This window comes from Glandiceps talaboti, chromosome 22 (assembly GCF_964340395.1).
Source record: "Glandiceps talaboti chromosome 22, keGlaTala1.1, whole genome shotgun sequence".
Lineage (NCBI taxonomy): Eukaryota > Metazoa > Hemichordata > Enteropneusta > Spengelidae > Glandiceps > Glandiceps talaboti.
In genome coordinates this window covers 15,985,505-16,000,655 of record NC_135570.1, presented here as the reverse complement: position 1 = coordinate 16,000,655, position 15,151 = coordinate 15,985,505, and the positions used below count along the sequence as shown (strand labels likewise).

General features: G+C 36.8%; 1 protein-coding gene across 1 annotated transcript; it reads right to left on the bottom strand.

The window, feature by feature from the left end:
- Positions 1-2,013: 2,013 nt before the first annotated feature.
- Positions 2,014-14,892, bottom strand: LOC144452169 (large ribosomal subunit protein uL1m-like). Its single transcript, XM_078143210.1, has 8 exons — positions 14,857-14,892; positions 13,796-13,964; positions 12,589-12,814; positions 9,738-9,818; positions 8,342-8,525; positions 7,507-7,604; positions 6,978-7,059; positions 2,014-4,771 (listed from the first exon to the last, which is right to left on the bottom strand). Exons 1-8 carry the CDS (start codon positions 14,876-14,878, stop codon positions 4,647-4,649), a joined length of 987 nt encoding a protein of 328 aa, XP_077999336.1. The 5' UTR covers positions 14,879-14,892; the 3' UTR covers positions 2,014-4,646.
- Between the last annotated feature and the right edge of the window lie 259 nt (positions 14,893-15,151).

Here is a 15,151-nt window from a genome sequence, read left to right as displayed (position 1 = left end):
TGAAACAGGTTATGCTAGAAAAAAGATGAAAAATCAGTAACAGGACAAATGCCCCCGTAGGACAAATGCCCCCGAACAAATGTATACGGTAGGACTATGGCTCACAATTCAACCAAGAAGGGCATGTTTTTAGGGTTACTTAGCATTTCTACTATAGTGTGATTGAAAGACGTGATTTCAGGCGGTGTATTTAAAATAAAAAATATGGTTTTTATCACTTAATATTTATGCAATCAGATTCCAGAGTTCTACACAAATTGTTGCCGATTTCGAGAATCGTCATGTGCTTGACTTTTTGAGGGGAATAGCTCACAGCCTCCAGTTTTGAATATTATAGTAAAATTTAGTATTTATGCAATCAGATTCTGGAGTTCTAGACTTAAGCAATACCTATTAACTGCCTTATTTAAAAATCAAATCCCGTGTTTATCACACTTAAGTTTGTTGTTTGTATTTTTCGTCACTGTCATCACAATTTTAGTCTAATGTCCGAAATAAAATGTGTATGTGTATATAACAATGACTGTTAGTGTTAAGTCATTTTTAACATATTAAGTACACCACCCGAAATCACTTTATAAGGACGCTTTTAGTAATAATACAATAAAAGTGATAAAACCAAATCATGCCCTATTTGGTCGAATTCAACATTTTTTGAACATCTTCTGTCTATTCTATTCGTCAGTTATACAATAAAAGTGATAAAACCATATTTTAAGTGTACTTCCAAAATTCGGCTTTTGGATCTCTATCTGTAGCCAATGACAGTCCTACCAGGGGTGTTTGTCTGGGGGGCATTTTTCCTATGGGGGCATTTGTCCTGGAACCGAAAAATCAGGATAAAATTATGAATTTGGATGGGGGTGGGGGTGGGGGTTATACGATAATTGACTCAGTAAAGATTCTGCATATCAGCCAGAAAGTAAGGGTAACATGTCTGTATCCTGCCACAAAATAGGAGACAGGAGTCAAAAGTCTTGAAAAAATATGAAAATTAGCACCCTGGAAATTGTAATTTTGAAAAAGAATGGGAAAATTAACAACTTGGAAACTTTGTTGTCCAATATATGGGGTCAAAGGTCATACATACCGGTACATCCAAAAAGGGCCAAACTTTGTATATACCCTTTTTATGTGATTACCCCAACCCCTCCACTTTCTATGAGTATTCCCAACCCCTCCACTTTCTATGAGTATTCCCAACCCCTCCACTTTCTATGAGTATTCCCAACCCCTCCATGTGAGTACCCCCAACCCCTCCACTTTCTATGTGAGTACCCCAACCCCTCCAGGCTTGGGACAACATTCAATGACACTATAATATTGACTGTAATGATTTGCATTTATAGAAATGACGGGGGGAGGGGGGGGGATAGAGGCCAACTACAAAGCATCTACCAGTTGACATGTTAGCTGATCAGAGCACACCAATTCTCACAAGCCAGAACATTTTTTCCCGGTTGATGCAATGAAAAATAATACTGAACGGACTGGAGTTTGGTTGACATGGGTTACATTCCTACTTCATATTATTGAAAGATGCATACCATATTTTAAAGAAGCATCTAGTCTCATTAATGAGTGACATTTGGAGTTGAATTCACACTGGTATACAGTTGTAGGGCAAAAAGAATAAACAACAGTAAACGTAACAGCCAAAAAAGAATTTGTGACGTGTACACTACATTGGATTTTAATCAGATTGGGCTGGGATGTACTTTCCCTGACATACCAGAACTGAACACTGATACACATGGCTATCATCAGTTAGTTACAACATGGACACATGAATGGTATCAAGGAATTCATCACAGCTTCCTTTGAATTATTACACATTAAAAGACAATACATTGCAGTCTGTTACAACAAATATTTATTGACACCATAATCACACTAACCGCAAGACAAAATTAACAAATTAATATTGTCATAAATTTGAAAGGAATGAGTGACAGACCTGGATTTAGTATGGTACTCATTCAATGTCATGGTCAGAATTTATCCTCAATGCTTTGGTCAAGGCAGGCTATGAAACTTAAAATGCATGATCATAAGCTGAGACCACTTTTGGTGTCTGAGTCATACAAGACGATTGCAGGGTGTTACACAAGCTCAATAAACAAACTTCATTTGTTGCGGATGGGGGTGGGTGGGTGAGTGTGGCTGGGGCTCAATGAAATTGCTGAACTTCCAAGTCATTTTTGCACTTATAACCAAATTTCAAAAACTTTTACACCTTCAATGATAACATTGAGATGTTGATAAGTTGATTAATATTTACTGCTAATATGATATATGTTCTCAGGTTTCTGGTGAGTATTTCAATGTGTTTACCACATTATTACATTGTATTGATCATAGTGGTGTGACTGCTACAATTTTCACCATGGTTTACATCACATATAAACATACCAATGACGGCATTTGTGAATGTTCATTTGTAGGGGGTGGGCGTTTTAGCCAATGTGAAGTTTGTGTGACACTGTACAATCGTCCCAAACACCATTGATCAGACATAACTGATATCTTTGTGTTGCGTAAAGAAACATTCAACTCAATTTTATTTTCACCATGGTTTATTTCACTCAAATTTATTATTGACACACTTGTAGTAACTTGGTTTGAGAGTCAACACTTATGTTTTCTGAATAAGACACCTATCTGGAGTCATAGTTGTAACAAATTGTGTACCAAATTGAAGATATTTGACCAAAATGATGGAAAATACATTTTCTTAACAATTATCTTTACAAACACGCTTATGTCACTGTCAGAAGTATGATTTAATAATGAAGAAATTACGATCTATCGGTACTCGGTATTCTACTGGACTTGGTGTTGTTTTAACTGGAAACAGTTTCATGTTCTATTTTAGATGCTTCTTTAGATCGACTGATAATCTAGTGACAGGTGGTTGGTGACATGTGACAGTGTTAAACTGTCATGTGATAATGAAACCCGTCATTGAATTTTACAAATAACAGTATATAAGCTAATCAGGTTTAGACAAGCAAGTCCAGTGGAATAAATTGTAAATACTATTACTAACTTTGTACCTGGATGACTGATAACATTTATAGACATAAAGTATGAATTTATCACTCGCAATTCAATCTCTGATAATCTTCATGTTATACCAGTGTTTTTCACGAAGGACAGTAAGTAAGTAAAATCTACCTGAGTTCCCCAGTCATTTTACCGGGGTTCCCTACCAGTGTTTTTCACGAAGGACAGTAAGTAAGTAAAATCTACCTGAGTTCCCCAGTCATTTTACCGGGGTTCCCTACCAGTGTTTTTCACGAAGGACAGTAAGTAAGTAAAATCTACCTGAGTTCCCCTGTCATTTTACCGGGGTTCCCTACCAGTGTTTTTCACGAAGGACAGTAAGTAAGTAAAATCTACCTGAGTTCCCCAGTCATTTTACCGGGGTTCCCTACCAGTGTTTTTGTTAAGGGTGGTCAGTAGGTAAAATCTACCTGAGTTCCCCAGTCATTTTACCAGGGTTCCATACCAGTGTTTTTGTTAAGGGTGGTAAGTAGGTAAAATCTACCTGAGTTCCCCAGTCATTTTACCAGGGTTCCCTACCAGTGTTTTTGTTAAGGGTGGTCAGTATGTAAAATCTATCGAGGTATCACAGTTGCTGGCTTGGAATCTGCAGGTTGCAGGTTCTAGCCTCATCAATGCCATTTGTTCCTGAATGGCTAAAGTCCTTTGACAAGATTTGAATCATCACTGTGTCTTAGTCAACCCAGCTGTATAATTGGGGACCTGGTAGGATAGAGGTTGCAATATGAATGCTATAATCCTATGTGCTTATATAGGCTGCAATGGATTGTATGCTCCCCAGGGAGTTGGGGGAAGTATAAAGGGCCATTGTGCACTATAGATCTGAGCCAGGGGTAATAATTGTAAAGTGCACCCAGACTGGGTGGGAAAGTGCTATATAAGAACCAACATTATTACCAGAGTTCCCTAACAAAATCATGATAGATTCTATTGAAAACACTGCTACCTTTACCCCTTAGTATTACTGGGTTACCAACCCTAACAAAAACACTCGTACAGTAAGTAATACTTAGTACACAGTACCAACCCTAACAAAAACACTCTTACGGTAAGTAATACTTAGTTCACAGTACCAACCCTAACAAAAACACTCTTACGGTAAGTAATACTTAGTACACAGTACCAACCCTAACAAAAACACTCTTACGGTAAGTAATACTTAGTTCACAGTTCCAACCCTAACAAAAACACTCTTACGGTAAGTAATACTTAGTTCACAGTACCAACCCTAACAAAAACACTCGTACAGTAAGTAATACTTAGTACACAGTATTCTACAAGAATACTTTCTCCTTGTACTGGTCCAGGTCTATCTACAATTTCAGCTCTATACACAGATTGAGTAAATGTGTAAGTCTTTGCTGGTCGAGTCATCAGTATATACTGATTTCAAACATAGCGCTCTATAGTTACAACTTTTCATTTCAGTGTTGACAAAATACCAGTATTTCAAAAATGAATCCTTGTTTAGCATAATCTCCAGAGGTAAGGTGATAATCAGTTACCATGGGAACAAGAATGCTTCAAATTGAGTTTCTTCTACTAATTCTAGTAGCCAGTGACTATTATCTCTAATGTGGTTACCATGGCAATGAAAAGACTTCAACTTCAGCTTCCTCTTCAACTTCTGGGAGCCAGTGTTGATACGTTATCTTATAGCCACCCAACTGATATGCTGATAGAAAAATGCTTTTGATAAATGGCCCTGTAATGAGAATTTAAATGGAATGAGAATTTATATGGCCCTGGAATGAGAATCTAAAAATGTTAAGATTATGAACAATATGAACATAACAGTAACACAATAATGGCTTGCTTTGAAATGTCCTGTTTATAAGTACTAGTATCTGACACATTTACTTAGTGTGTTCACACTGGGCAAGTTGCGTTGACTGAGGTGACTCCAAGCTTAACCCAACATAACAACACAAATGTGAATACTTTGAGTCAACACAGGCAAGTTAATTTAGGCAAGGTACAAGATGATTCTTAAGGGCTGATATAAATTTTATGTTAACACAAAATTCCCTTTGATTATCACATTCTTCAGGGTCAAAGTTCAGGTTACTGCTAAATGAGCTACACTAATATTGGGTGATTTTGGTATGTGATTTATGTCGACAGTGAGTCAAGTACAAAATACAATGTGAATGTGTCCCAAAATCCAGTTTATCAGTTTTACAATTTATGTCACCTCAGAGTCCAAACTCACATTTGTAGTCTGAACATAATAATTGTGATAACAGGAGTGTTAGGATCCTATGTAAATACTCAATACAATTTAGTATCAAGTAAGTGTCAGTGGTGTTAGGATCCTATGTAAATACTCAATACAATTTAGTATCAAGTAAGTGTCACCACAAGGCACATATGGCCTCTTATTGTTCTTCTGTCAGCATTATGGTGACTGCTCTTTCAATGTTGAAAGCTAACACACAACTGACAAACGAATGTGTTTCATAATATTATTCGTGGAATTTCACACCTACCTAACTGGGAAACAAAGGGACTCATTTGTTCAAACATTGACAAGTGTCAATTGCCTACATTACTATAGTCTATCTGCTAGACCTTGGATGTTCTTCCGATACAACAACACGACCAAACATCGCTATCGAGGATGGAACATCCAAGCCCTCACTGCAAACTTTGTTCGCTTATTGTATCGGAAGAAAGGTCGAACGTCTAGCAGCAAGACTAACATTACTATGGAACGTGACCAGATGTTACATGACTGGTCCCGATGACAACATACTGTTTATTCAACGGGCATGAAAACTTCACAAAAAACTTTTTCATGAACACATTGCTGTAATATTGTACTGCTCTCTTTTATTGTTTATAGAAAGTTAGAACATCATGTCTTAGATAAGACACATTTGTCCTGTCAGATGCGTCATAGTGACTATTTTAAAATTTTTTACAGGAAGTGTATCTGTTGCCCATACACCAAAAAAGACAATGTAAAAAAAAACGGTTGTAAATCTGTGTAAAATTCCTCTAACAAGGTATTGATTCGTATATAATGCTCTTTTTTGTTGTCAAGTACAGCTGTACAAACCCGATATCATTAAGAAAGGCAGACTGACGCTATACTCTCATGATTTTTTTTCCGTTTTAGACAATATCAATAGTTCAACTCAAGTTTGAAATTTGAATCACTTCCTCCTCTCACTTTGATATTTGTCATGTTCTGGAAAAGAACCCAGGGTTTATCAGAAAACGATGCATATACCCTATCTATTTTATAAATAAATATTGATAGACTGAACTTATTATTATGTTTATAGAATTTTGTCATCTTTACAACTATGCTCAACACAAATGTATGAGAGCAACTTGTTCAAAAGTTGAAATAGAAAGTTGTTGTAAGTATGGTTTGACTTATTTTATTACAGGATTCATTGTTTGATAAAAAATTTTGATCTCTGAAAACGTTTATGAGTACATACATGTATCATTGACCTGCTGGTAAACAGGAGAGTGTTGCTTAGTAGGGAGACTTGAAAATACAATTTGAAGGGTATCCGACATTATACATTTGTTTTACGTAGGATTTTATTGAAATACAAAAATGATGTCTCCAGTTTGACTATTAGAACATATTTTTTGAGAGTAAACTTGTATTGCCTCTAGTCAGCAATGATGTTGAAAACCAAAGACAGGCTAAGAAACCTGTGCATTTACCTCATTTTGCCTACACAATGGCTACCGTATTAATTATTAATGAGTTACTTCTACTGAGCACCTCAAGTGGTAACCCCTTGTAACATTGAAAAGAAGCTATTATTCTGAAAAATGCTGTATGTACCCCATGGCAAATGCCACAGTACCACTGTAGCTAATAACATCACTGTAACAGGATTATAGATATAACAAAATTAAAGAATTACTTTCTGATGTCTACTTACAATATTTCTGTGATTTGTGCTCTGCAACAGCAGTTACTATTGCTTTAATGTTTTCCTCAAGATGTTCATTTGGTTGACTTAGCTGCAATAAAAGAAAATGAAACTTTATGACATCAAATCTGTGTATGAAATCAAAATGGCTGTTAGAAAAATGGTAAAGATGGTATCCAAGAAATGGATCTCTCAAGTGGTGCCTCCTGATAGATGTAAGAATTCAAAAGTTCCAGACTGTGCTGTTTGTTATGATCTCTTCGTAGATTGGATATCAAATGATATGACAAAACCCCACGATACATGAGTGTCAGGGTATTTGTAATAGTGCTTGCAGTATTTTCTGCTGCAGCTGTACTGCTGAGGCATAGCAAGTGACAGTGCAGCACAAAACACTGCACATGCATTCACATACGCACACGCACACACACACACACACACACACACACACACACACACACACACACACACACACACACACACACACACATATGCACATACTGCTACATATAGAATAATTCTAAATGACACCCCTTACCGTACCAACAGGAACATCAACTGTATCTGTAGTACATTTATATAATTGTCCATTCTTGAACAGATTCAGCATTGCTGGTATATTTTTACTAACAGATTCTAGAGGAGAGATGCAATGGAAGAGAAAATCAAAATATCATCAAGACAGTACATTGCTTGTTGTGTGTAAACATTACAGCCTAGTGTAGCAAGGAATAGTTCCTGGACAGCTGGACTGACAACTTTTGAAAATAAGTGGCCCAGCAGCAAATCAACTGGTGCCTGGTCAGTGGGCCAGTGTTAGTTTCACATGAGGGTTGGAGGGCATACTGCATCACAAAGCCACTGGTGCCTGGTCAGTGGGCCAGTGTTAGTTTCACATGAGGGTTGGCGGGCATACTGCATCACAAAGCCACTGGTGCCTGGTCAGTGGGCCAGTGTTAGCTTCACATGAGGGTTGGAGGGCATACTGCATCACAAAGCCACTGGTGCCTGGTCAGTGGGCCAGTGTTAGTTTCACATGAGGGTTGGCGGGCATACTGCATCACAAAGCCACTGATGCCTGGTCAGTGGGCCAGTGTTAGTTTCACATGAGGGTTGGAGGGCATACTGCATCACAAAGCCACTGGTGCCTGGTCAGTGGGCCAGTGTTAGTTTCACATGAGGGTTGGAGGGCATACTACATCACAAAGCCACTGGTGCCTGGTCAGTGGGCCAGTGTTAGTTTCACATGAGGGTTGGAGGGCATACTGCATCACAAAGCCACTGGTGCCTGGTCAGTGGGCCAGTGTTAGTTTCACATGAGGGTTGGAGGGCATACTGCATCACAAAGCCATTGATTCAAACAGAGTACTTACGCCTTTTTGATTTGGGAAATTTCTTTCTGAGTTCTTTTTTCAATGGCTGAAGATCTGGCATTACATCAGGAGTGGCTACACAATGTTCAAATGTAATTAATCCATTGATGATGTCTTCTATTAGTTCTTTTCCACCGACAATATCTGCACCTGCTTCCTTAGCTGTTTGGATATCCTCAGGTTTCTGTCAATAAATATCAAAATATAATCAACTGCATTCAAGATTTTTCCCATTTTTCCTATTTTGTGAATGATTGTAACTTTGCATATCAAATGAATATATTGCTTTTGTTTCTTAATATCCATTGTTTTAAAGACTCTATAGTGTGGGGCCCACTACTCTGTAAGGTCTGGGGAGAACGCTATAGTGTGGGACCCACTACTCTGTAAGGTCTTGGGAGAACTCTATAGTGTGGGGCCCACTACTCTGTAAGGTCTGGGGAGAACCATAACACTAGGTATTGGTCTTATTCTTTCAGTGAGTCACCATCCTTTTCATGACAATTTTTAATGCAATATTTGCTTTAAAGTGGCACAACCTAAGTTTGTAGCTTTTTACCTAAGTTAAAATACTTACATAAAATTTTGATGGAACTATTCTAGTATAATGTTAATGTTAATGCATGCCTTCTATGACATTACAGTTTGTGTTCTGGCATTTTTAGAATTGTTGATTGCATCGTAGGGAGTTTCTGTATGGTTTTTGATACATATAATACATTACGTCATTGGATCGTTTGTAATTTATATCCTAGCACCAGGTTTGAGTACAGGCAATTGCAAGTGATGGTTAAGTATGCACCAGTAAGTAGAATACTGTGAGTATACATGTATTTTAATATGCAGAAAAAAAATTACATCCCAAAAATGTATATATGTTTGCAATTCTACATGTCCTAAGTTACTAAAAGGCGAATTTTCATTTTATTTTTAAATATCATGGTCTAAGATATTTTGATACTTTGATAAACATCCATGGTCTTCATAGTTTGGGAGAACACTGACATTTCATATTTTTGCCAACTGCAGTTTTCATGATGGCAACAATGCCAAACAGAATGACAATTAGAATAGTTTTCTTTGTTCAGTCAAGGGAAATAAGAGTGACTTAAGGGGTCTTTGTCACTATGTGTCGATAGACAAACAGTGACAACCCTTACGTAATGAGTATTTTCTAGCTGAATGAAAACAAATATTGGAGTATAACATAATTTCTATCAGCACCAGTAATATCAAAGAAAAATTAGGGATAATAATGGTAATTTGGAACGTTTTGACTCATATTTTGAACACAGCAGAACAAGTGATGTAAACACACATTGTTGTGACATAAACGAGCATTGTCGTCACATATTTTTCATTCTTAATGGCTTGTGCATGGTATAAATATACTTACCTTAGCAAAACAGAGAACTTTTCTTTCTCCTCTGAATCTGTGTGGAAGCATTACCACATTCTGGAAAGGATCTACTTTTTTCTACAACAAAAAAGACAAATTACTGGTGATTTCAAATTCTGACAGTTTTTGCTGTTGGTAGTTTTGATAGCGATGTGAAAGTCATGGCGGGTGGCTACATTTGTCTACAACCTTTTCTGACCCTATTACAATTTACAACTCCCTTTTAAGAACAAGAAAAATCATGCTTTTCATTTCATATTGTCAATATTCCTCATATCAAAACTAATGATTTCCACCTTTCAACACATACAATCTCACTGAGATTTGAGAGAAAATAGAAGTGCTGTATTTCATTTTTGCTTAAAGAGGAAACACTCTTAGGATTAAAGGAATATGCATAAACTCTGGGTTCTGTAGAGTTATTTCATTTCATTTCATTTTTACACTACACAAACTGAAAATTGAATCTTGTTTGACATTGATTGTTCTGTGAATGAGTTTGCAATAATCCAGTGTTGCCTCATGGGTGTCAGCAGACATGTATATGTGGAGTCATGATGGGTGAATGGCTAGCGTGACCGGCTTGGAATCTACAGGTTGCAGGTTCGAGACCCGTCGCTGCCTGCTGTTTGTTTCTGAGTGGCTAAAGTCCTTGGGCAAGATTTGAACCACGACTGTGCCTCAGTAAACCAAGCTGTATAACTGGGGACCTGGTAGGATGTAGGTTGCAATGTGAAGGCTTTAATCCTATGCGCTTAAATGGCTGCAATGGATTGTATGCTCCCCGGGGAGTTGATGAAGACTAAAAGGGCCGTTGTGCCATTCTGATCCGAGCCAGGGGTAATAATTGTAAAGCGCTTTGAGCACGGAGTGGGAAAGCGCTATATAAGAAACCAACATTATTATTATTATACAACAAGTGTTAATGGATGCAATCTCACTGAGATTTGAGAGAAAATAGAAGTGCTGTATTTCATTTTTGCTTAAAGAGGAAACACTCTTAGGATTAAAGGAATATGCATAAACTCTGGGTTCTGGAGAGTTATTTCATTTCATTTCATTTTTACACTACACAAATTGAAAATTGAATCTTGTTTGACATTCATTGTTCTGTGAATGAGTTTGCAATAATCCAGTGTTGCCTCATGGGTGTCAGCAGACATGTATATGTCAGATCAACACTAAAACTTCAGGACTCTCAAGTCTTCATCACCTTCACATAAAAAGTCATGAATATTTATTGTGTATCAAATACATAGCATGTCTGTTATAAACACCCATGAGGCAATCAATGCTGGACTACTGCTAGGACAATTAATGTGATGCAAGCTTCAGCTTGACACTTCTTGGTAACTGCAAGGAATATATGTGATGTGAAATCAAGAAATGAACTCTCCAGAACCCAAAGTTTACAAAAATGGCTTCATTTCCTGGAGTGTTGTTCCCCTTCCATGTCAAGTATATAACTCCTAGTATAATTGGTTGATTAAACTTCTCTGGAAATTGTGGCAACAAGTATTCCTGACCTTAGAAACAGCACACTAAAACATCACTAGATCTTTCAGATAAGAAGCACATCAAAGTATCATATTAGTTAGACATTTTAACTATTGAAACATAACACATCATTGATATTTTACAAAAAGAGCAACTGAAGTGCTCATCCATACACAGTTGGAATGTTGCAATACAGTAGGTAAAATCTACCTGAGTCCCCCATCATTTCATCAGGGTTCCCTACCAGTGTTTTTGCTAAGGGTGGTAAGTAGGTAAAATCTACCTGAGTTCCTGTCATTTTACCAGGGTTCCTAACCAGTGTTTTTGCTAAGGGTGGTAAGTAGGTAAAATCAACCCGAGTTCCCCAGTCATTTTACCAAGGTTTCTGACTAGTGTTTTTGCTAAGGGTTGTATGTAGGTAAAATCTACTTGAGTTCCCCGGTCATTTTACCAGGGTTTCCTGAGGGAAACTATGTAAGTTTTACCAGTTTTCTGTTTCTATTACCGGTTTTTCTGTTACCAGTGTTTCTGTTACCAAGGTTTCTGTTACCAAGGTTTCTGTTACCAAGGTTCCCAGCCAAAAACACTGCACTGATGGCATGTACACTAGTCATCACTAGAATCATGTGACATATAAATGATAATTGTTAGATTTGATTATCAAGTTTTTCTACATAAAAGAAGTTGGTTCAAAACTTGAAGTATGTTTCCTAGCTTCTTTTACGGGGGCAAGAGTTACACCATTTCCAATTTCAATTTAGTGTCTCACAAAATAGTTTTTAAATCATTGAACACTGTTTTATTAATTTTTAAAGGGGGTAGTACATAACGCCCACACTATTTTACCAGCATTCCTCATCAACTTCCTGGTTCAAAGTACAAAATGTACAGCGCATTGCAGATTACTGTTTATTCTCTCTGTTTGATAGAAACCAATATGAAACCATAGACCCTACATGAAACTTAGTATTCTACACTTTTAAGATTTTAAAACCACAATTTCTTGCTACATTTAGTCTGAGTTAAATCAACCAATCAAACGTACTGTAACAAGATGCAGATATATGAGTCCAAATGGTTTGATAGCATGATGGCATGTTTGTTTGTTTGTTTGTTTGTTAAACAACATGTAGCAACAATTTGTATGCATCCAATCTTGCTATCTTTACGTGAGTATGTACAGCTTGGTTTCTGCATGGGTATATCAAATAGAGAAAGAGACAGAATGTGCAAAGTGCTGTATCAAAATATATTGCAAGTTTTATCCACTTTCCAACCTCTTTTAGGTGGATTTCCTACCCTTGACAACAACACTGTAAAATGACAAACCCTTTTCTGAAATTCAACAAACCTTTTTCTGTAATTTCATATCAAGTGCTATATTCAGTAAAACAGTTCTACTGCTATTAGGTTTAGGATCTAAGCTTGCATCCAATCTCCTTCTTAGTTTCTGCAAGGCTTCATCCACACTGTAAAGTGTGGGTGGGTAGTGACTCAGCATAAAGACATCATCCACAGGTTCCTGTGCCATGTATTCATTAATTGATTTGGATTCCTTGTTAGCTGATGCTGGGGAACTGACAACAAACAAAGAATTTATGAGTGCAAGAAGTAATAGCTACGACTAGTATGTTGTTCAATAATTGCTAAACACAAGGGTCTGTCTTTAAAGAATACACTAGATTATGTAATTTATGCCATCTTAATTTGCCACATGGAATGGTTAGTCTATTTCCACCCGAGAATCTTAATTTGCCACATGGAATGATCAGTCAATTTCCACTCAGGAATCTTAATTTGCCACATGGAATGGTTAGTCTATTTCCACCCGAGAATCTTAATTTGCCACATGGAATGATCAGTCTATTTCCACTCAGGAATCTTAATTTGCCACATGGAATGATCAGTCAATTTCCACTCAGGAATCTTAATTTGCCACATGGAATGGTTAGTCTATTTCCACCCGAGAATCTTAATTTGCCACATGGAATGATCAGTCAATTTCCACTCAGGAATCTTAATTTGCCACATGGAATGATCAGTCAATTTCCACTCAGGAATCTTAATTTGCCACATGGAATGGTTAGTCTATTTCCACCCGAGAATCTTAATTTGCCACATGGAATGATCAGTCTATTTCCACTCAGGAATCTTAATTTGCCACATGGAATGATCAGTCTATTTCCACTCAGGGATCTTAATTTGCCACATGGAATGGTTAGTCTATTTTCACCCGAGAATCTTAATTTGCCACATGGAATGGTTAGTCTATTTCCACCCGAGAATCTTAATTTGCCACACAGAATGATCAGTCTATTTCCATTCAGGAATCAGAGAGATGTATATTGACTATAGTCAAAAGAATGTTGATACATGTAGGGTTACCAAACCTTACAATCATTACTGAATGATACTCACTAAATGAATGAATGGAACACTTTGCCGAACTATGTCAAGGGACACAAATGACTTTAAGAATAACAATGATCAACAAACAGGATCTGAGGAACATTATTATCTGCAGATATTCATCCCTTAATCAAATGAACTGAACTCACCTGGTTGCATAATACCTACACTGTGGTAGTCTAGAAACAGCTATCATTTTTCCAGGAATTGGTTTTACTCTTGTACATAATGACATCACATTAGTTTGAACACCCCTGTGTAATCCACTGAGCAATAACGGTGACCTTAGATGACATTGCAAAAGGTATGTAGCAAGCACTGTGGGATAGAACATAGTTTACAGATATGAATGCACTGTGGGTGTTTACTTTTCATGCAAAAATATAAACAAACTAACTGCCATAATCTAAGACATTTAGAAATGTATTTTTCACTACTTGACAATAACAAATATACTTGATACAGAGCATGGAGTTTGTTTTGCATTGGAGTCATAAAGTGTTGTTTTTGAAACCAGGTGGATTATGATACCCAGTAGTATGTCTTGTTTTCAAGAAATCATAACACAGTAAGGTTGATAAACATTAACTGATAACGGGGAGGGAGAACCTTGCATATATGGAATCATGGAATCTCCCTTTATACCTCCATGATTAAATCTCTCTCTCTCTCTCTCTCTCTCTCTCCCTCCCTCCCTCCCTCCCTCCCTCTCTCCCTCTCTCTCTCTCTCTCTCTCTCTCTCTCTCTCTCTCTCTCTCTCTCTCTCTCTCTCTCTCTCTCTCTCTCTCTCTCTCTCTCTCTCTCTCTCTCTGTAATTTATATATCTCTCTCTCTCTGTGTAATTTATATATATATATATATATATATATATATATATATATATATATATATATATATATCTCACACTAAGCAGTTTTATATATATAATACAAAAATGTATGGTAGTAAAGTATAAATATAAAATGTATGGTAGTATTAGTAAAGTATAAATATACAGATTGATTCAAGTGATCGGTGTCACTTTATCAGGATTGACTGGACTTTAACGAAACCTATCATATATGCATCATCAACCTCACATTATCACTATTGATTACTACTCAAATATATTCTTACTGTTGCTATATTTCAAGATAGACAGTTTTAAACTACTTCCATGTATTTGCTCTATGGGTGGCAATCTGTTGTAAATACATATACGTGCACACACCTTTTCTGCTGGAGGCTGCCATTTTGTTTTACGAAGTTTTCCGACTAAGTCCGAGAGTAATAGGCCAGCTATTTTCTCGAAAACATAGCTCTTCCCGAACATGATATTTCAAGTGTCTAATGATCTCTAAGTTCATGTCCCTTTTTGGTAAAATTTATCAAAATTCAAAATATTTGTATTCACAATTCTATTAGTATAAATAATAAATCTTTCTGTTCAAATCTCGAGCGATAAAAAATATTTACAAAATGCCCCTTATTTTAAAGTTGGTACGAGCCTGCGAGAGTCCCCGAAT

Excerpts from the sequence above, each read along its gene's own strand:
- LOC144452169 (XM_078143210.1), bottom strand. The coding sequence starts at position 14,878 with ATGGCAGCCTCCAGCAGAAAAG. Across the intron at positions 13,965-14,856 it reads GGCAGCCTCCAGCAGAAAAG|TGCTTGCTACATACCTTTTG; the intron begins GTGTGTGCACGT and ends TCTATCCCACAG. Across the intron at positions 7,605-8,341 it reads ATTTCCCAAATCAAAAAGGC|AATCTGTTAGTAAAAATATA; the intron begins GTAAGTACTCTG and ends TCTCTCCTCTAG.